Source organism: Saccopteryx leptura, chromosome 4, assembly GCF_036850995.1.
Source record: "Saccopteryx leptura isolate mSacLep1 chromosome 4, mSacLep1_pri_phased_curated, whole genome shotgun sequence".
Classification (NCBI taxonomy): Eukaryota; Metazoa; Chordata; class Mammalia; order Chiroptera; family Emballonuridae; genus Saccopteryx; species Saccopteryx leptura.
This window is the reverse complement of record NC_089506.1, coordinates 105,133,385-105,154,331: the sequence shown is the minus strand read 5'-3', so window position 1 is coordinate 105,154,331 and position 20,947 is coordinate 105,133,385. Positions and strand designations below refer to the sequence as shown.

General features: G+C 45.2%; 2 protein-coding genes and 1 non-coding gene across 4 annotated transcripts in view; 2 read left to right on the top strand and 1 right to left on the bottom strand.

Moving 5' to 3' along the window:
• The first annotated feature begins 282 nt into the window (after positions 1–282).
• Positions 283–20,947, top strand: part of EBPL (EBP like) — a 22,144-nt gene continuing 1,479 nt past the window's right edge. The window contains exons 1-4 of one of the 2 annotated variants that reach the window (XM_066380919.1): positions 283–512; positions 15,363–15,432; positions 20,085–20,223; positions 20,754–20,815. In XM_066380919.1, coding sequence (XP_066237016.1) covers positions 342–512; positions 15,363–15,432; positions 20,085–20,223; positions 20,754–20,778 — 405 coding nt within the window. In that variant the 5' untranslated portion in view covers positions 283–341 and the 3' untranslated portion in view covers positions 20,779–20,815. Of the gene's footprint in view, positions 513–15,362; positions 15,433–20,084; positions 20,224–20,753; positions 20,816–20,947 lie in introns of those variants that run through there. The other variant, XM_066380918.1, reaches the window with a different exon arrangement.
• Positions 12,294–20,947, bottom strand: part of ARL11 (ADP ribosylation factor like GTPase 11) — a 26,027-nt gene continuing 17,373 nt past the window's right edge. The window contains exons 3-4 of the mRNA XM_066380915.1: positions 14,945–15,094; positions 12,294–12,483 (exon numbers count right to left, since the gene is read on the bottom strand). Of these exons, the coding sequence (XP_066237012.1) occupies positions 14,998–15,094 (97 nt within the window). The 3' untranslated portion in view covers positions 12,294–12,483; positions 14,945–14,997. The remainder of the gene's footprint in view (positions 12,484–14,944; positions 15,095–20,947) is intronic.
• LOC136404518 (U1 spliceosomal RNA) lies at positions 14,937–15,097 on the top strand. The gene has a single exon (XR_010751284.1). It is a non-coding gene; the product is annotated as a U1 spliceosomal RNA (small nuclear RNA).

Below are 20,947 nucleotides of genomic sequence, written 5' to 3'. Positions count from 1 at the left end.
TATTCTCCCTAGTCTATCAGCAAAATTTCCACCATTTGTACTTCACTTTGTACCTTAAGGTTCTGAATCTGGTTAAAAATAATACTGCAGTACTCTGGGTTTGGCTTGGGAACAGGTTTGGACCAGGGCGTCACGCAACTTCTTGTGCCGGATACCGACTCCAGGAAACCTCGGGGTATGGGCTGGCTAACCTGGAGGGGGTGGCGGAAGGGAAAGCCTCTGCCCGCCTCCGCCCTGGCCAAGGAGCCCCGCCCCCCGGAGGCCTGGCCCCGCCCACCTTCCCTGGCCCGCTCCACCTTTGCGGCTTGCGAAGCTCGCCGCCGGCAACGGGACCGAGAAGCATGGACGCTGGGTCGGAGCTGGGGGCGGCGGCGGGTGGCTCGCTGCTGCTGTGCGCCGCGCTGCTGGGGGCGGGCTGCGCGCTGGGCCTACGCCTGGGCCGCGGGCGGGGGGCAGTGGACTGTGGCGTGCTCGCCTGGCTCTGCTACGACGCCCTGGTGCACTTCGCACTGGTGAGTGCTGTCCCCTCGGGCCGGCAGATGCAGGCCTATGGCGCCTCTTTGGGACCCTTCCTCCCTCATCCCACAGCGTGCCTTGAAAAGGACGGGGACTGGTTAGCCGCTCCATTCCTGCGGCGGGAAGTCTGTGGAGACTGGGAAGTATTTGGCGGACGCGGTGCTCCTGGCCTTTGGCCAGATGCTGTAAAAAGAGCGCAGTTTCCTTAGTGGTGCCAATTAAAAACAAACAAAAACGAAAGCTGAGGCCCTCGCCAGGTGGTGCGGTGGATAAAATCGTCTGGGCGCACCGAGGACCAGGTTCCATCCCGAGTCAGGGCATGTGGAAGAAGCAATCAGTGAGTGCACAACTAAATGGAACAACTGAGTGGAACAACGAGTTCTCTCACTCTCTCACTCTCTCTCCCCTTTCCTTTTTCTGTCCCTTCTCTCTCTCTCTCTCTCTCTCTCTCTCTCTTCCTCTCTCTCCCCCCCTCCTCTTTCCTCTCTCTCTTCCTTTCTATCTCTCACTCTCTCAAATCAATGGGAAAAATTTTTTTTAACTGAATATAGTGATTTTTCTACCGTGTTATGTTAATTTAATAGTAAGCTACTAACAGCCTTGGCTTATTTGACTTTGTAACTTGCACTAAATGTTGAACTGAAAATTGAGTTTTTAAGTGCCCCAGAGAGAGCAGGGAGAGGTTAGGAGGCTTGCTGCAGCAAAAGAAAAAAAACACAAAACCCAGTGTGCCTTAATAGTAATCCCATTTATTGCATCATGACCATGTGCCAGGCATAGTACTGTACTGTGTTCAAATTTTGAATCTTTACAACACTATTAGCTAGTTATTAATGTCCCCATTTTACAGAGGAGAAATAAAGCCCAGCTAAGTTAGATGACCACAATACCACACAGCTGGCATGATTCTGAGTTTGTAACTGCAAAACTTGTACTCTTTATTTTATTTTATTACAGAAACAGAGAGAGGGTCAGAGAGGGGGATAGATAGGGACAGAGAGACAGGAACTGAGAGAGGTGAGAAGCATCAATCATTAGTTTTTTGTTGCGACACCTTAGTTGTTCATTGATTGTTTTCTCATATGTGCCTTGACCGGGGGCCTTCAGCAGACTGAATAACCTCTTGCTAGAGCTAGCGACCTTGAGTCCAAGCTGGTGAACTTTGCTTAAACCAGATGAGCCAGCACTCAAGCTGGTGACCTCAGGGTCTCGAACCTGGGTCCTCTGCATCCCAGTCCGATGCTCCATCCACTGCGCCACCGCTTGGTCAGGCCTTGTACTCATTTTATATCACACCAGGCTTTAGGAGATATGTCCCTAAAAATTCAGTTTACTTTACAAATAGCCAGTAGATTATATCTAAGGGAATTTTATTAAAATACCCCCTTCCCCATGCACACACTTTTCCTTAAAGTTATTTTATTTTTTTTATTTTTTATTTTTTATTTTTATTTTTTTTAGATTTTATTTATTCATTTTAGAGAGAGTAGAGAGAGAAATAAGGGGCAAGGAACAGGAAGCATCAACTCCCCATATGTGCCTTGACCAGGCAAGCCCAGGGTTTTGAACTGGCGACCTCAGCATTCCAGGTCGACGCTTTATCCACTGCGCCACCACAGATCAGGCTCCTTAAAGTTATTTTAACTATGCCAAAAGAACTTTTGCAAATTTGACCTTGCTTAAATCTAGACAAACCTGGGCTGATGTGAAGCCAAAGTATATAGCAGTGATTTTCAACTGGTGTGCTGCATACAGGCGTGCAGCAAGGATTTTTAAAACATGCAATACCTGAATAGTCAAATACCTGACACCTCTTTTCCCTTAGGTTGTCAAATTTATTTATTTATTTATTTATTTATTTATTTATTTATTTATTTTTTACAGAGACAGAGAGAGAGTCAGAGTGAGGGATAGTCAGGGACAGACAGACAGGAACAGAGAGATGAGAAGCATCAATCATTAGTTTTTTTGTTGCGCATTGCGACACCTTAGTTGTTCATTGATTGCTTTCTCATATGTACCTTGACCGTGGGCCTTCAGCAGACCGAATAACCCCTTGCTCGAGCCAGCAACCTTGGGTCCAAGCTGGCGAGCTTTTTGCTCAAGCCAGATGAGCCCGCGCTCAAACTGGCAACTTCGGGGTCTCGAACCTGGGTCTTCCGCATCCCAGTCTGACGCTCTATCCACTGCGCCACCACCTGGTCAGGCTAGGTTGTCAAATTTAGAAAAATGACAATAGCCAACACAACAGTAGCCATCTGGTGTGAATGAATCAAAATTATACCTATTTTTTTCTGTCACATTGGCAAAAAATCTATTTTGGGGGGTGTCACAGAATCTAAGCCATCAATTCATGTGTGCCACAAGATGAAGAAGGTTGAAGGTCGCTGGGCTGGGGCTGAGCACATGGAGATAGAAAGCATGGCTGCTCGGCTGCACTGGGCTCAGGGTTGGGGATTTACTCAGAAGCGGGAAGCAAGCAAACCTACAGCAGGGAAATAACTGCTGGGTTTACTCCTTAATATTTCTTTTCTTCTCATTAGATTTTTGAAGACTGAGCAATTGCTTCAGTCTGAGATGCAAAGGGTTGAAAATCTCTGATCTATCATATTGAGAAAGCAAGCAAGTAGGCAAAGTCTTATTTTTCTAATTTATTTATTCATTCATTTATTTTGAGAGAGAGAGAGAGAGACAGGAACGTCAGTCTGCTCCAGTATGTGCCCTGATCAGGAAATCGAACTGGCAGCCTTTGCACTCCGGAGATGCTCCAACTAACCGAGCTATCTAACCGAGCTCTTCAGGCTTAATTTTTATTTTATTTTTTTAAGAGAGAAGAAGGAAAAGAAGGGAAGGGGGAAGGGAAGCATACATTTGTTGTTCCATTCGGTCGTGCATCCTTTCGTTGCTTCCTATTTGTGCCCTGACCGGGGCTGGAACCCTCAACCTTTAGGGACGACACTCTATCAACTGAGTTAACTGGCTGGGGTGAAAAGTTTTCAATAATCATCTAGGTCTGTATATTAGTTGGGTATGTGTACATGCCAAATGTTGGTGGGATGATGAAATTCCTTCTTTCCTAATAGTCAGCCTATGGAGATAAGAGACAGTGAATATTTTTCCTCAACTCGTTTATTTATAGAATTGATTTTTTAAGCTGTCATTTGACACACGCCTCTTGAAGAACAAGGGCAGTAAAATACGTTCGTAGGCCCAGTGAAGAAGAATTTATTATAACATATTCTAGACATACAAAAAAGGTAATTATAATACAAAAACATATACCCATATGTGCTCCACCTAGTTTAAAATTAAGTCTACTTTGCAAGCAGACTGTTACAGGTAACACCACACACATCTCTGTTTGTGGCACCTTCAGGTATAGCCCAATGTGTAGTCGTCCTGTCCTTGCCCCTCCCTGTTCCAAAATTATCTGTCCCCTATGCAGCCCCTTGTGCCATTTACCTGTCCCAGCTACAAAATGTTCCACTTTGAGATCTATCATGCCTTAGTTCAGTGGTTCTCAAAGTGTGCGCCAGGGCACACTGGTGTGCCCTAGAAGATTTCCAGGTGCGCCCTATGGTATTCCAGAGAAATATGTGCTTGTTGGGGACCAAAAAACCAACAGGGTTTTTGAGTTTAGATTTTTGGGGGACAGAGGTGTGGGGAATTGGCTGTAAAATGACAGTCTGCCCAACCATGCACCTCACTTGCCTGATTAGGTTGCAAAAGGCTATTAAGCTGTCGTGCTGGATTGTTTACACTACCCCCATGTTCCCTGGAAAGACTGGAGGCAAGTTTCTTCTATCCTTTGTTTGGTGTAAAGTTAAGATGATATGTATGGTGGGGGTTTTGGATTGATGATTAAATATAAAGAATTGTCTCTTGAAGCCTTTTGGATTTCTATAAAAGAAGAATATGTGGCAATATCTAAAAAAGCTTTGAACATTTTACTACAGTTTTCAACATCCTATTTATGTAAATTAGGATTTTCTACCCTCAACACAATTAAGAGTAAAAAGAGAGGAATTCTTCAATGTATTGATGAGGAAGTGAGAGTTTGACTTTCAGATATATGCCCAAACACTGAAGAAATCACTAGGACACATCAGGCTCATGTTTCTCATAAATACAAGATTGAGAAAACTTAACACATTCATGCTGGGACCTGCCAAATTTACTAAATCTTAACTAAGAATGTATCTTTATATAAAAAGATAACTTTATTGTCTTTTTTTTGTTTTTTAAATTTTATTTATTCATTTTTAGAGAGGAGAGAGAGACAGAGAGAGAGAAGGGGGGAGGAGCTGGAAGAATCAACTCCCATATGTGCCTTGACCAGGCAAGCCCAGGGTTTTGAACCGGCGACCTCAGCATTTCCAGGTTGATGCTTTATCCACTGCGCCACCACAGGTCAGGCTTTTTTGTTGTTGTTTTTTTTTTTTTTTTTTTTTAATTTTATTTATTTATTTATTCATTTTAGAGGGGGGGGGGAGTGGGGGAGAAGCAGGAAGCATCAACTCCCATATGTGCCTTGACGGGGCAAGCCCAGGGTTTTGAACCAGCAACCTCAGTGTTCCAGGTCGATGCTTGATCCACTGCACCACCACAGGTCAGGCTTTTTTGTTGTTTTTTTGTTTTGTTTGTTTTTACAGAGACAGAGCGAGAGTCAGAGAGAGGGATAGATAGGGACAGATAGACAGGAACAGAGAGAGATGAGAAGCATCAGTCATCAGTTTTTTTCGTTGTGGCACTTTAGTTGATCATTGATTGCTTTCTCATATGTGCCTTGACCGTGGGGCTACAGCAGACCAAGTAACCCTTTGCTCAAGCCAGCGACCTTGGGTCCAAGCTGATGAGCTTTGCTCAAACCAGATGAGCCCACATTCAAGCTGGCGACCTCAGGGTCTCAAACCTGGGTCCTCTGCATCCCAGTCCGATGCTCTATCCACTGCGCCACCGCCTGGTCAGGCTCGTTATTTTTATTTATTTATTTATTTATTTATTTTTATTTTTATTTTTTCTGAAGTTGGAAACGGGGAGGCAGTCAGACAGACTCTCGCATGCGCCCTACCGGGATCTACCCGGCATGTCCACCGGGGGGCAATGCTCTGCCCATCTAGGGTGTTGCTCTGTTGCAACCAGGGCCATTCTAGTGCCTGAAGAATAAGTTGGGACAGGCTGGTAAGGGAGCTGGAAGACTTTTTTAATGTTTATTTTATTGATTTCAGAGAGAGAAAGACAGAGAGAGAGACCCTGGAGAATGACCTTGTACCTCACAGTCCCATCTTGGGGAGCTTAATGATGCCAACCAGGGCTTCAGCAAAGCAAGTAGCATTGCAGATTTGGTGGCCTCATGGTTGGAAGAGCTTCGGTAGTTTAAGTGCTTTGAGCAGCCTCATTGAATGGGTGAGAGGGAGGGACAGACAGGAAGGGAGAGAGAGGAGAAGTATCAACTCCTAGTTGCAGCACCTTAGTTGTTCATTGATTGCTTCTCATATGTGCCTTGACCAGGGGGCTCCAGCCGAGCCAGTGACCCCTTGCTCAAGCCAGCGAGCATAGGATTATGTCTATGATCCCACGCTCAAGCTGATGACCTCACGCTCAAACTGGATAAGCCTGTACTCAAGCCAGCGACCTTGTGGTTTTGAACCTGGGATGTCAGCATCCAGGTTGATGCTCTGTCCACTGTGCCACCACCTGATCAGGGTATTCTGTTTATATTTCAACTATGGCAGACAGCAGCTATTATTTATTTTTATTTAAGATTTTGTTTATTGATTTTGAGAGAGAGAGAGAGAGAGAGAGAAAGGGTTGGTGGAAGGTGGGGGAACAGGAAGCATCAACTGATAGTAGTTGTTTCCCATGTGTGCCTTGACTAGACAAGCCCAGGTTTCAAACTGGCACCCTCAGCATTCTAGGTCGGCACTTTATCCACTGCGCCACCACAGGTCAGGTAACAACTAGCTTTTAAAAAAATAATATAGACCTGACTGGGTAGCTAAATTGGTTAGAGCATCATCCCAATATGTCAAGGTTGCGGATATATCCCGGGTTAAGGCACATATCAGAAGCGACCAATTAGTGCCCAACTAAGTGGAACAACTAAGTGAAACAGTGAGAGGATGCTTCTCTCTCCCTTCCTTTCTCTTGCTCTCTCTCAAGTCAATGGAAAATTTAAAAAAAGAAAAGAAAAAGGGAATTGGTCAAAAGAAGTAAGCTTGTTTATCCAAGTCTTAAATGATTAGTTCCTTGTAGGAAAAGACCTTTTTACGTATTCTGGGCACACATGCATACACATGTACCCAATTGCCCAACTCCAGCCACGTATCCGGGGAGAAACCCTGTCTGGTGGCCTGCTGCAGATTGTATCCCTGCTTTCTGTTTAATCATTCTTTTCAGTAGTCCCCAGCTCTTCGCACATCCTCTATCACAAAGCATCACAAGCTTTTCTGAGCATGTGTGTGGGGAAAGGGTGATTACTACCTCCTTTGCAAGACTTTTGAGTGCCTTGGGAACAGACTTACTTTCCCATCTTTGTGTCTTCAAAGATACCCTGCCTGACTGCAGAGTGCCTTCGCAAAGCTGACTACATCCTAAGACCTCAGACGTTTTAGGACCATCAGCTCTAGTAGCCGGATGAAAAACCGGTTGGCTCAAGTGGTACTTTCCAGTCATCCTGGGAGAGTGTGAGCCTGCTTGTTCAAAAACGGTGGCCCCAAATTGCAACCACTTTGGGAAGAAATTCAAAGAAGGTTTTGTGTTTTTCAAGATTTTATTTGCTTGGTACATTTTTTTTTTTTTTTTTTTTTTTTTTCATTTTTCTGAAGCTGGAAACGGGGATAGACAGTCAGACAGACTCCCGCATGCGCCCGACCGGGATCCACCCGGCGCGCCCACCAGGGGCGATGCTCTGCCCCCCAGGGGGCGATGCTCTGCCCATCCTGGGCGTCGCCATATTGCGACCAGAGCCACTCTAGCGCCTGAGGCAGAGGCCACAGAGCCATGCCCAGCGCCCGGGCCATCTTTGCTCCAATGGAGCCTTGGCTGCGGGAGGGGAAGAGAGAGACAGAGAGGAAAGCACGGCGGAGGGGTGGAGAAGCAAATGGGCACTTCTCCTATGTGCCCTGGCCGGGAATCGAACCCGGGTCCTCCGCACGCTAGGCCGACGCTCTACCGCTGAGCTGCTTGGTACATTTAATAGTCACTATCCTGTGTGAACACGTTGTCTATTACTTTTGGAACAAAAGAGAAGGCAGTGTAGATTACAGTGGTGTTTAGTGTTTTAAACCTATAAGTGGGGCTCTGGAGCAGGAACCTCTGATTCATTTACTCGAACCATTCAAGTGACAGGCAGTTACGCTTAGCAATAAGGACCATGGCAGCTCATGGAAAGCCAGCAGAAGCTGAAGAGAAGCAGAGCAGGCTTCAAGCAGTCTGGAGTTGGAGTTTGTTCTGAATCAGCTAGCTCTGGTCTAGGATAACTTCCCCCTCTCCTGGCTCCTCTCTAAGCCTTCTTCTCTTTGTGCTACTTGCAGCCTTTCTCACTGTTTATTCTGTGTCTGTATCTACTCATATCCCATAGGTTGAATATTGTCCTCCCCCTCCAAAAAAATATAGTGAGGTCCTAACCCTCAGTCCCTCAGAATGTGGGCTGACAGAGGTGATCAAGTTCAAAAGGGCCATTACGGTGGGCCCTCATCCAATACAACTACTGTCCTTATGAAAAGGGGAAATTTGGACACAAGGCACACACAAATATTCTCTGTGAATGTAAAAGCAGAGATCAGGGGGATGCTTCTGTAAGCCAAGGGTACCAGAGATTGCCGTCCACCCATCCAAAGCGGGGGAAGCGGGGCAGAGTCTTCTCACAGCCCCAGGAGGAGCCAGCCCACTGAGACCTTGGTTCTGGACGTCCAGTCTCCAGAACTGTGAGATAGTAAATGTTTATGTTTGAAACCACATAGTCTATAGTACTTTATTTCTGGCAAAGCAATGCACCCTGCTTCCTGGTAACTTGATTTTATTCATAATGTTGATTGGTTCTTGGTCTCTTGTGACCTCTGCTATGTATTAGTTTTCAGAATCAGCTTGGAATCATTCCTTATGTCTCAGTTTGAGTTCCAGAAAGTAAGAACTTCATTGGCCCGTCTAGTCCCTGTGCCTCCTTGTCCTCTGGTCCAGTCACCTATAACCAAAGAAATGGCTGTCACAATGTAAAACAGCTGTCCACTCTGGGGAGTGTGGAATGGAGTCCCATGCTGGGCACGGCACTGTTCATTGCCAACACAGCTGAGGCAATGCCCAAACCTGTGTGTGGGAAATAAGACAGCCTGCCTCTAGGAAGGCTCTAGAGACCGAGTAGTCTAATCTCACTCTAGAAATAGGAATTTTATGAATGGCCCAGAAGGACATAGAGTCATCCACCCTTTGCTTGAAAACTTTCAGTCAGTGCTCTCTTTCCAAAATGAATAGCTCTAATTATAAAGAAAATGTGTCTTACGTTGAGTTGAAATTAACCTCCTTATGACTTCTACTCATTGGTTCTAGCTCTGCCCTCTGTGTAACCCAAAGAAAAGTTGAATACCCTGTCCACACAACAGCTTCACCCAGACTGAATGCCTTCCACCATTTTTCATGAGATGGCTTCCTGCTGCTTTTCTTTCCTGTCACTTAACCTTGTATATGTCTACAGGTTGCCTTTTCAGTGCAGTGTTAGTTACTGAGCACTGTTCAAGGCGGGGGGGGGGGGGGGTCTGACCATTATTCAAGAAGTCTGGGGAACTGGCTTTGGGTCCGATACATGTGCTCTTGAATGCTGGCTCTGCCGTTTACCAGCTGTGAAACTGGGTAGTGACCCGTTCCCTGATTTTACTCCTGTAAGGAGGGGAAAGAAGGAAGAAAGGAAGGAAAGGAGGGAGGGAAGGAAAGGGAAGGGAAGGGAAGGAAGAAAAACTTTTTGTTTCAGTTTCCTTAGTTCACTGGCTGCTATAACCAAATATCACAGACTGAGTGGCTTATAAACAACAGAAATTTACTTCTCATGTCTTCCAGAGGCTAGAAACCTGAGGCCAGGCTGCCAGCATGGTCAAGGGAGGCCCTCTGCTGGGCTCATAGCCAATGCCTTCTCACTGTGTCCTCATTTGGTGGAAAGGACAAGGGATCTTTTAGGAACTACCTTTTATGAGTATTTTTAGAACTTCAATTTCAAATTCCCGATTGTTTAACTTCAAGTTTTCCATGTGATTGAGCTTGCTTTCTAGAGATTTTTTATTTCTTTCTGAACTATGTCTCTTTCATGTGTAGCCATGGTATTTGATTTCTTCTTTCTTGATGTCATTTGAGAGAGGTATTGTTAATAAGCCTAATAAAAGAACATCTAGAAAAATGAAAAATAAAAGTGAAGAGTATAAAAATTTTAAAATAGTGACAAGTAAAAAATAACCCAAAAATACAAAAACAAAAAAAATAAAGACAAACAAAATACCCACTAGAAAAATAAGAATAAAAAATATAAAAATGAAATTCTAAAGGAGAAAAAAGAAAAAATATTTCCATTTTGAGAGGTTCTTCTGTTTTCTTCCAATAGGTGGTGCTGTATTACAAGTTTTAGCTCTGTGGAATTTCTGGGCTGACCTCTGCTGAGATGTTGCTGTCTGCAATGATGTAGGCTAGGCTGCACTCAGGTTGGTGGGAGGGGCATGTTGTGAGGTCTTTACAGCTTTAGCATTGTGAGGTCTTTAGGCTTCTGGGTACTCCTTCCCACATCTCAACATATCTGGGGCCGGGGTGTGGAGCACCTCTGTTCTTCAGGGAAGATAGTGTCTCTGGAGAGCTAACTGTGGGCTTTGTCTCTGCCACTCTCAGTACTACAAAATGAGGGTGGCGGGATCCGGGAGGCTGGGGGCTGCACTTTAGCTGCCAAGTGCGGGTAGACTGGGAACACTGGCCGTGACCCCTCATTCTGCCACCACTTTGGTTCAGTATCTCCCCCTCTATCTCACTGTTCCTCCTGGCTGAAGGAGACTCAGTTACTCTGGGCTTCTCTCCTCTCCGGAGCCCCTGCAGACAAAACCCAGTCATTCTGGGCTTCCCTCCTCACCAGAGCCCCAGCAGGAAAAAAAAAAAAAGTACTTCAGGCCTCTGGAGCCCCTGCAGGCAAACCTGAACAGTCCGGGCCTCTCTCTGGAGCCCACCATGAGTGCATCTTATCTTCTGTCCCCCTTTTCACCCAGTCCCACCTTCAGTCCATTCAGTGCGTGGATCTTTCAGGTGTGCCTGCGAGCCCAGCTGGGGTGTTGAAATTTCAAGGGGAGAGATCAGGATTATCTCTCACGCTACCATTTTTTCTGACATCATCTGGACCGAGCTACCCTTTATGAGAATGCTAATACCATTCATGTGGGCTCTACGCAAAGATGGAATCTCAATGTAGGTGTTTTGGAGGGACACATTCAGACTATAGCACTTAACTATAAAGTACGGAAAAAATATTTTCCTCAAAGGATTATTATGAGGATTAAATAAAGCTTTGTAATTTAAGGCAGTGCTTCTCAAACTTGAACATGCATAAGAATCACCCTGGGATCTTTACAAGTCAGATTCTGCTTCTATAAGTCTGGGCTAGGGTCCAAGAATCTGCATTTGTAACAAGCTCCCTGGGTGATGCCCGTGCTATGGGTTGTGAACCACATTTGAATAGCAAGGATGTAGGACACCTGGCACAGTGCCTGGCATTTTGCAGAATTTAGTAAATGTTAATTCTCTCTTCTTCTATGTTTGTTTGTTTTTTGTGACCCCTCCTTGCCATACGCCATACTTGGATTAATTTTTAACTTTAATCTAATCCCTGTGTAATAAAATCATAAATGCACATGTTCAATTAAGATAAGCCTTGGAAAGTTTCCTTTCAAATCTTTAATCTGAGAAGTAACAATTGTCTCAGCAAAGAAGGATATATTCTTTTATTTTAATTTTTTTTGATAGTAGCATTTTTTTTAATTGGTTACAAAATTCAAGCCCATATACAAAATTAGGTACATGTTTTGATGCCTCTTTTGAAAGTCGTTTTAGTATTTTTAATTGAGTTTAGGGGACAAGTGTTTTTTAAGTCCTAAACCAAACACTAGTCTGGAATGTTGTAGAAACATTAGAACTTGTGTGTGACTGTTGATACCCAAAATTCTGAAAGATCCCCATGGCTCCTTGTTAATATTAGGTGACAACCCGTCTGCTGGGGCAGGTTCCAGCAAAGGGGATTTGTCATCTCATAGATGACAACTGGGCAGCATTCGTTTATAAAGTCACTAGAGCCTTGTCATCGGCGTGCCGTGGGAGGCTGGGCAGCTGGTGCTTCTGGATACAGTGATGTGTGCTGTTGCCATGGTATGGAAAAATGTCTGACTAGGCTGAATCTTTGTGAGTCAAATTCGATCATGTGAGTCAGTTTTAACAAGAATTACACACTGATTCTATTCTCACTCCACTTTATACTCCGACACTTAACAATGAACGCTGCAGTGTTTTTTCTGATTATTCATTGAAATGCACTTGAAACACAAAACAAAGCAAAAAGCTTGCAAATACATTCAAATATAAATTCAGCCTTTAAAAATACAAACACAGGCCCTGGCCAGTTGGCTCAGTGGTACAGTGTTGGCCTGGCATGTAGATGTCCCAGGTTTGATTCCTGGTCAGGGCATACAGGAGAAGCACCCATCTGCTTCTCCACCCTTTCACATTTCTCTTCTCTCTATGTCTCTCTTCCTCTCCTGCAGCCAAGGCTCCACTGGAGAAAGTTGGCCCAGGCACTGAAGATGGCACCATGGCCTTGATTCAGGTGCTAAAATGGCTCTGGTTGCAACGGAGCAACAGCCCAGATGGGCAGAGAATCATCCCCTAGTGGGCTTGCCAGGTGGATCCCAGTTGGGTACATGTGCTAATCTGTCTCTCTGCCTCCCCGCTTCTTGCCTAAGAAAAATACAAAAAATTAAAATACAAATACACAAATTATGAAAGAAATTTGAGTTCTTTTTATTTCTACAAAGACTTTCTTTGCGAAATTTTTAATGGTTGAAACCAGTAAATTGGGCATTCTCTATAAAGTATTGAATAAGATAACAGTAGCTTACACAGCTCAAGCATTTTGTAAAATCTGAGCTTTAACTTGTAGCGGTCTTACAGTCTTTAAAATATGTTGTAAAAAATTAAATGTCTGGAACACTTTAAGTCAGGGGTCAGGAACCTTTTTGGCTGAAAGAACCATGAACGCCACATATTTTAAAATTAATTCCAGGAGAGCCATACAACGACCTGTGTATGTTACGCATTATCCAATAAAAATTTGGTGCTGTCTGGAGGACAGCTATGATTGGCTCCAGCCACCCGCAACCATGAACATGAGCAGTAGGAAATGAATGGATTGTAATTTATGAGAATGTTTTATATATTTTCTTAACGTTATTATTTTTTTGTATTAAAGATTTGTCTGCGAGCCAGATGCAGCCATCAAAAGAGCCACATCGGGCTCGCGAGCCATAGGTTCCCGACCCCTGCCTTAAGTGAAAACTGAGACTGGCCTTTGTTACTTAATTTTATTGGCATGATACATTTTAGCTTTTAAGCTGGTTTTATTAGCAACTCAATTAGATATCATGTGATCCTGTTTTAGAGCATCTAATATGAACCTTCCTATTTTCTATTAACTTTTTTATTGAGATATAATTGGCATTTAACATTATATTAGTTTCAGGTGTATAACATAATGATTGAATCACCACAATAAGTTGAGTTAACATAATAGTATTATGAACTACAGTCAGCGTGCGATATATTTCATCCCCATTTCCTGTTTTTAAAGCAAAATTCCTGATACACAGTACTTTAAATTTTTTTTTCTTTTTTTGGTATTTTTCTGAAGTTGGAAACAGGGAGGCAGTCAGACAGACTCCTGCATGCGCCCGACCAGGATCCACCCGGCATGCCCACCAGGGGGCGATGCTCTGTGCTCTGTTCCGTCCAGAGCCATTCCAGCGCCTGAGGCAGAGGCCACAGAGCCATCCCCAGCGCCCGGGCCATCTTTGCTCCAATGGAGCCTCACTGCGGGAGGGGAAGAGAGAGACAGAGAGGAAGAAGAGGGGGAGGGGAGGAGAAGCAGATGGGCGCTTCTCCTGTGTGCCCTGGCCGGGAATCGAACCCGGGACTCCTGCACGCCAGGCCGACGCTTTACCACTGAGCCAACCGGCCAGGGCCTGATTGCTTTCTTTTTTTTTTTTTTTCATTTTCTGAAGCTGGAAACGGGGAGAGACAGTCAGACAGACTCCCGCATGCGCCCGACCGGGATCCACCCGGCACGCCCACCATGGGGCGACGCTCTGCCCACCAGGGGGCGATGCTCTGCCCATCCTGGGCGTCGCCATGTTGCGACCAGAGCCACTCTAGCGCCTGAGGCAGAGGCCACAGAGCCATCCCCAGCGCCCGGGCCATCTTTGCTCCAATGGAGCCTTGGCTGCGGGAGGGGAAGAGAGAGACAGAGAGGAAAGTGCGGCGGAGGGGTGGAGAAGCAAATGGGCGCTTCTCCTGTGTGCCCTGGCCGGGAATCGAACCCGGGTCCTCCGCACGCTAGGCCGACGCTCTACCGCTGAGCCAACCGGCCAGGGCCTGATTGCTTTCTTATATATGCCTTGACCAGGGGTTGGCTACAGCAGAGTGAGTGACCCCTTGCTCAAGCCAGTGACCTCGGGCTCAATCTGGTGAGCCTCGCTCAAGCCAGAAACCTCAGGATTTCGAACCTGTGTCCTCTGCATCCCAGTCCAACACTCTATCCACTGTGCCACTGCCTGGTCAGGCTGGTATAGTTATTTGAATGCCACTTTTGTGAAGAGAGATATTGGATTTTTTTTTTTTTAATTATTATTCAGTGAGAGGAGGGAAGGCAGAGATCAGACTCCTGCATGCACCCTGACCGGGATCCACCTGGTAAGCTCATTAGGGGGTGATGCTCTGCCCATCTGGAGTGTTGCTCCGTTGCTCAGAAACTAAGATCTAAGTGCCTGAGGAGGAGGCCATGGAGCCATACTCAGCAACCTGGGCCAACTCACTCCAATTGAGCCACAGCTGCAGGAGGGGAAGAGAGAGAGAGAAGGGTGAGGGGGAGAGGTGGAGAAGCAGATGGGTGTTTCTCCTTTGTGCCCTGACCAGGAATCGAACCCAGAACATCCACATGCTGGGCTGACACTCTGCCACTGAGCCAACCAGCCAAGGCTTGGATTTTTTTGAGGTGGGACAAAATGAACTGCTGTGAGGTACTTCAAAAGTATAAATTCCCTAGAATAATCCAGACTTGAGCCTACTTAATATAACTTTTAAGCTCTTTCCTTTTTCAAAATTTTCAACGTACTTTTCCCCCATAAGAACACATGTCTATACTTACCTGGCAGGAACACACCATTATCATGAAGATGGTTTCCCCAAAGCGAGGCTTATTCATTGTACTCCAACTTGCTGATCCTTGTGATTCCCCAAATGTGGGAAGCTCAACTCCATGATTTGTGGTAGTGGAGGACTCTGTTCACACTTTCCCCTGGCAAAATAAACCCAAAACACGACTCTCTGATTTTATAATGCCAATCACTGAAAAATAGCGTTTATTGTATAAACATTAACTTTGAATTTACCATTTTCAAGGTCAGGGCTCACAGCCCAGGATAGCACCCCATGGGATTACATAGGGGTGGTGCTACCAGCGGGGGTGAGCGGGGGAAGGGATGCTCCCATGCCATGCCCTGTGTCTGCGCTGCCCTCCTGGGGTTGTGATGCTCAACCAGAGCATGTTTGTATTTTCTCCCCAGGAAGGCCCTTATGTCTACTTGTCTCTCATAGGAAACATTGCGGAAGCTGATGGCTTGATTGCCTCATTGTGTAAGTAATTTGAAATGTTTGAGATTTATTGCCAGTGTGGCTGTCAATTAAATGAGTGCCTGCGTCCCATCCTGCATGGTTCCATTTATATATAAGGAAGAGGTGAATCTGTAGAGACAGATAATAAACCAGTGGCTGCCGGGGGAGAGAGAAAGGGACGTAGGAGCAAAAGGGTGAGTGACTGATAATGGGCACAGGTCTCCTTTGCTGGGTAATTAAATAGTCTGAAACTAGATTGTGGTGATTCAAGTCTGTAAATTTATTAAAACCCATTGATTTTTTGTTTTTTGGGTTTCTTTTTACAGGGACAGAGAGAGAGAGTTAGAGAGCGGGATAGACAGACAGGAAGGGAGAGAGATGAGAAGCATCAATCATCAGTTTTTCGTTGCAACACCTTAGTTGTTTATTGATTGCTTTCTCATATGTGCCTTGACCATGGGCCTTCAGCAAACCAAGTAACCCCTTGCATGAGCCAGCGACCTTGGGTCCAAACTGGTAAGCTTTTTGCTCAAAGCCAGATGAGCATGCACTCAAGCTGGCGACCTCGAGGTCTTGAACCTGGGTCCTTCCGCATCCCAGTTCATTGCTCTATCCACTGCACCACCGCCTGGTCAGGCAAAAACCCATTGAATTAAACACTTGAAACAGATAAATTGTATGGCACATTAATTATATCTTAAAAAGCTGTATATTAAAAATGTTTGTAGTGAGTGCAAGTTGAAGAGTTTGCAGTGTTTAAACTGGATATTTTTTATACTTCTAATGTCAACTTTCATGTATGGGTGTATATGTGTATAGTGTCTTATAGAGAATTTCAAAAAAACTTCTTGTTCTACAGAGATATTAGCTAGTTTTCTTATCTTCTTCATACTATTAATCAATCAACATTTGATCAGTTAGGCCCAAACAGGTGGTGGCACAGTGGATAGAATATCAACCTAGGATGCTAAGGACCCAGGTTTGAAAACCCGAGGTCACCCTCTTGAGTGCAAGGTCACTGGCTTGAGCATCAGATCATAGACGTGACCCCATGGTCATAGGCTTCAGCCCAAAGATCGCTGGCTTGAACCCAAGGTTGCTGGCTTGAGCAAGGGATCACTGGCTCAGCTGGAACCCCCAGTCAAGGCACATAAGAGAAGCAATCAATGAACAACTAAAGTGCTACAACAACAAGTTGATACTTCTCATCTCTCTCACTTCCTGTCTGTCTGTCCCTGTCTGTCTGTCTCTGTGTCTCTCTCGCTAAAAAAAACAAACAAACAAAAGAGCATTCAGTTAGTATTAACTATTGACTATCTCCCATGTACTATATCAACACTGATAAATCAATGAGCTGTGTAGCAATAGGGTACTTAGCCACTATCACAGAATTGCCTTGTATGGGGTAACAACTTTCCAGTTGTGTGTCGGAAATACCCCATTGTTGATCATTTCTTCCATGATTCTGAAATCACTTTCCCAGCCTACATCTGTGTTGGATCTCCTGTTCATCACTCATTTTAGGAAACTCTTCTAGAGAACAGAGCGACAGTGCTCTCAAAGCAAAACGTGTGTCATCTTGGATGCCTCTCAGGTCCCAGCCAGTGGTAGCTCAAGGAGCCTGAGCCCCACACCTGGAGTCCGGCTCCTTCAGTACCAGCGGCTGAGCCAAATGTAGCTGTGCACCCTTTTGGTGAGTAAGCTGGAGTGAGCTGTCCTTGAGAACTGCTGGGGAAGCCCAGGGCTGGAGGCTCCAGCCTGAGTTCTAGTTCCTCCTACCTGGCTGCCTTGTCTGGTATTAAAAAATGAAAACAGCCCAGATTTGGCTAGGACCCATGAAATGAAAATATCTAAATTAATATTTATCAAAACTTTTCAATTTACATCTTCACCTCATCTCCCTCGTCTGGCTTAGGTGCCTTTCATATGCTCCATTTGTTGAATTAAAGAATGAATGGGGCCCTGGCCGGTTGCTTAGGGTAGAGTGTTAACCTGGCGTGTGGAAGTCCTGGGTTCGATTCCTGGCCAGGGCATGCAAAAGAAGAGCCGGTCTGCTTCTCCACCCCTCCCCCTCTCCTTTCTCTCTGTCTCTCTCCCCCTCCCGCAGCCAAGGCTCCATGGGAGCCAAGTTGGCCCCAGGCGCTGAGGATGGCTCCACGGCCTCCACCGCAGGTGCTAGAATGACTCCAGTTGCAGCAGAACAGTGCCCCAGATGGGTTGGGCATCGCACCCTGGTGGGCATGCCTGGTGGATCCCAGTGGGGTGCATGCGGGAGTCTGTCTGTCTGTCCCCCCCCCACACACCGCTTCTCACTTCGGAAAAATACAAAAAAAAAAAAAGAATGACATTATAGTTTTGAATATCTGAATAGCCACTAATCTCTTAGTTCCTAAAGCATTGATATTTTATTTGTGATATTTTCTTAGATTTTGGATGCAGAGAGTACATTTTGCCAATCGTATGTATGTGTGAATTTAGAGGGGGAAAAAATTTTACTTCCGCTGTGATGTTTTCCAGTAGTGCATGGCTGGCGGTTGGCTCAGCACATGCTGGAGAGCTCTCTTCTGCTGGCCTGATGGTCAAAGCTGGCGTTCTGCATCAGCATATCTATGTGTCATTATCAGTAAATAGCTACTCCTGTTTACCGGCCATTTTTTTTTGTCAGAATAGCCTTTCACTAGAATCCTGGCCCCAAGGGACCCTAACTCTAGACAGTGAGCCACTCGAGCTTTGTGCTGCTCAACCCAGTCACAACATGGCACTGATTTTTGACCATTCATACCTTTTCTTAAAATCCAGTATTTAAAGGGAGAGAAGTGGGGACTTTTGTGGTTTTTTTATTCCAATTATTTGAGATCTTAGGACCAGCGTGTATTACTTTGGTAAATTAAAAAAGGACGAAAAACAGGAAGAGAGAGAGAAGAGGAGGGAGGGAGGGAGGAAGGGAAGAGGAAGAAGACAGAGGGAGGGAAGAATGAGGGAGGGGAATATTGCTTCCCCCAGTGCATGGCTCTCAGTCCAGCACTGAAGACTTGCACACATCATTGTGCTTCCTAAAGAACCATCCTGATAATGAGGTCTGGGAAGACTTCTTAGGCATGGCAGCTTCCCCAGTCAGCACAACTGAAGTTTTTATGATGGCTGTTGGTGAATTCTATCCCTGCAGGAGACTGAAATGCCCCCTTTGTCCATTTTGTATTTATTCTGTAGTCCAGGCTCTGTTATTTCCCTCCTTCTCCTGCCCCCTCAGCACTTATTTTCTCTTTAATTACTAATAAATTATTTATTTATTTATTTATTTATTTATTTATTTATTTCCAAAGTGAGAAGCGGGAGGCAGGGGCAGGAGGCAGACTGACTTTCGCATGCACCCAACTGGGATCCACCCGGCATGCCCACCAGGGGGCGATGCTCGGCCCATCTGGGGCGTTGCTCTGCTGCAACCAGAGCCATTCTAGCACCTGAGGTGGAGGCTATGGACCCATCCTCAGCACCCAGGCCAACTTTGCTCCCATGGAGCCTTGGCTGTGGGAGGGGAAGAGAGAGAGACAGAAGGAAAGGAGGGGGAAGGGCAGAGAAGCAGATGGGTGCTTCTCCTATGTGCCCTGGCCAGGAATTGAACCCAGGACTTTCACACACCAGGCCAACACTCTACTGCTGAGCCAACTGGCCAGGGCCTAATAAATGTGTTTTTTATAAACATTCCCTTACCTGGCCAGGCACCTCAGTTGGTTAGAACATTGTCCCAATATGCCAAGGTTGTGGGTTCAATCCCTGGTCATGGCACATAAACAGATCAGCCAGTGAATGCATAAATAAATGGAACAACAAATCAATGTGTCTCTCTCTCTCTTTCTCCCATCCTCTTTGCCTCTCTCTATAAAAAATTAACTTTAAAAATTAAATTATGCCCTGCCCGGTTGGCTCAGCAGTAGAGCATCAGCCTGGCATGTGAAAGTCCTGGGTTCAATTCCCAGCCAGGGCACACAGGAGAAGCACCCATCTGCTTCTCCACCCTTCCCCCTCTCTTTTCTCTCTTATCTCTCTCTTCCCCTCCCGCAGCTAAGACTCCACTGGAGCAAAGTTGGCCGGGGCACTGAGGATGGCTGCATGGCCTCCATCTCAGGGGCTAGAATGGCTCCGGTTGCAGTGGAGCAATGCCCCAGATGGGCCGAGCATCGCCCCCTGGTGGGCAAGCCGGGTGGATCCCTGTCTGGCACATGCGGGAGCCTGTCTGTCTGCCTCCCCCTGCTTCTCACTTGGGAAAAATACAAAAAAAAAAAAATTGAATTTTACTTACAGGCTTTATATTAAAAATTTGAAGTAAGTAATTATATTGTATTTACCAGGATAATTATTAAAGGTTGCCTTTGCAAAATCTGGCTCCATTGAATTAATTTAGAATTCTGCTATTCATAATGAAAGGGGGGCATGATTAGGGCACATATGTGAAAGCACTTTGGGAACTGTAAATAATGTTCCCATATAATATGATTGTTATTATTCTGTCAGGAGGCAAATTTATTTCTGTCTAAGGGCTTCTCATGCCTTCCTCTAAGGCGTTGTAAAGAATGTAGAGAGAATGGCAGCCATTCCTTTTATCTCCTTAAGGAAAAAAGGGTCATTTCCGTTGACTGTCATAAAAAGTATAACAAAATGTGTTTTGTTTTTAGGGAAAGAATATGGCAAAGCCGATGCCAGATGGCTTAATTTTGACCCAACCATTGTGTCTTTGGAAATTCTGACTGTGGTCCTGGATGGGTCTCTGGCATTGATTCTCATTTATGCCATTGTCAAAGAGAAATATTATCGGTAAGTGTCCAGCTCAAAAAAGGAGAAACATCAGATGCCCAATGCCTAAGTGACATTTGGAGTAGAGAATGACCACATTTCTTTGCTAGACGAAAAGCAGAGTAGAAACAAAAGTTGTTTGATATTAGATAAGGATCATGGTACCAGTAGGATCATTTCAGACCATTCAAAATAAAAAACATGAGAAATACGATTGTAGTGCCAACCTAGTCCCTGTCTAGGCAAGCATATTAACAGCACTGGATGATTCGCCACCAATATTTTGGAGAATAAAAGGGTAATATTTCCCATCTTTTTCTCCCTGAATCACTCCAGAAATCTCCTATCCTCCTGGATGCAAAGTAAATTATCTTATGTAATTCTGAGTGAGCCATGCCAGATAAGTAAGAAGTCTCTCAGGCCATGGAGGGTGTAAGGAAGGGAGAGGCATGGGGAGAGAAAGGAGAAAGGTAGAGGATTCATATCCATCACTTAGACTCTGAGACTTCGAACCCCCTCCCTCCTTCCCTTTTCCTTCCTCTCCCTCTTAGGGACAAAGTGACCTGGGGCAAATAGATTGCTAACCTGGGGTTGATTCCTAAAACAATGTGAGGTGGGTACACTTGCGTTCAGTTTTCTACCACCTTGTATCGAATAAGTCTTTTTAGTTTAAAGCTTCATTATCAAATTTCAGATTTGAAAGAGACGTCAAGGGTCATTTGATTTGCTTTTCTCCCACTCAATT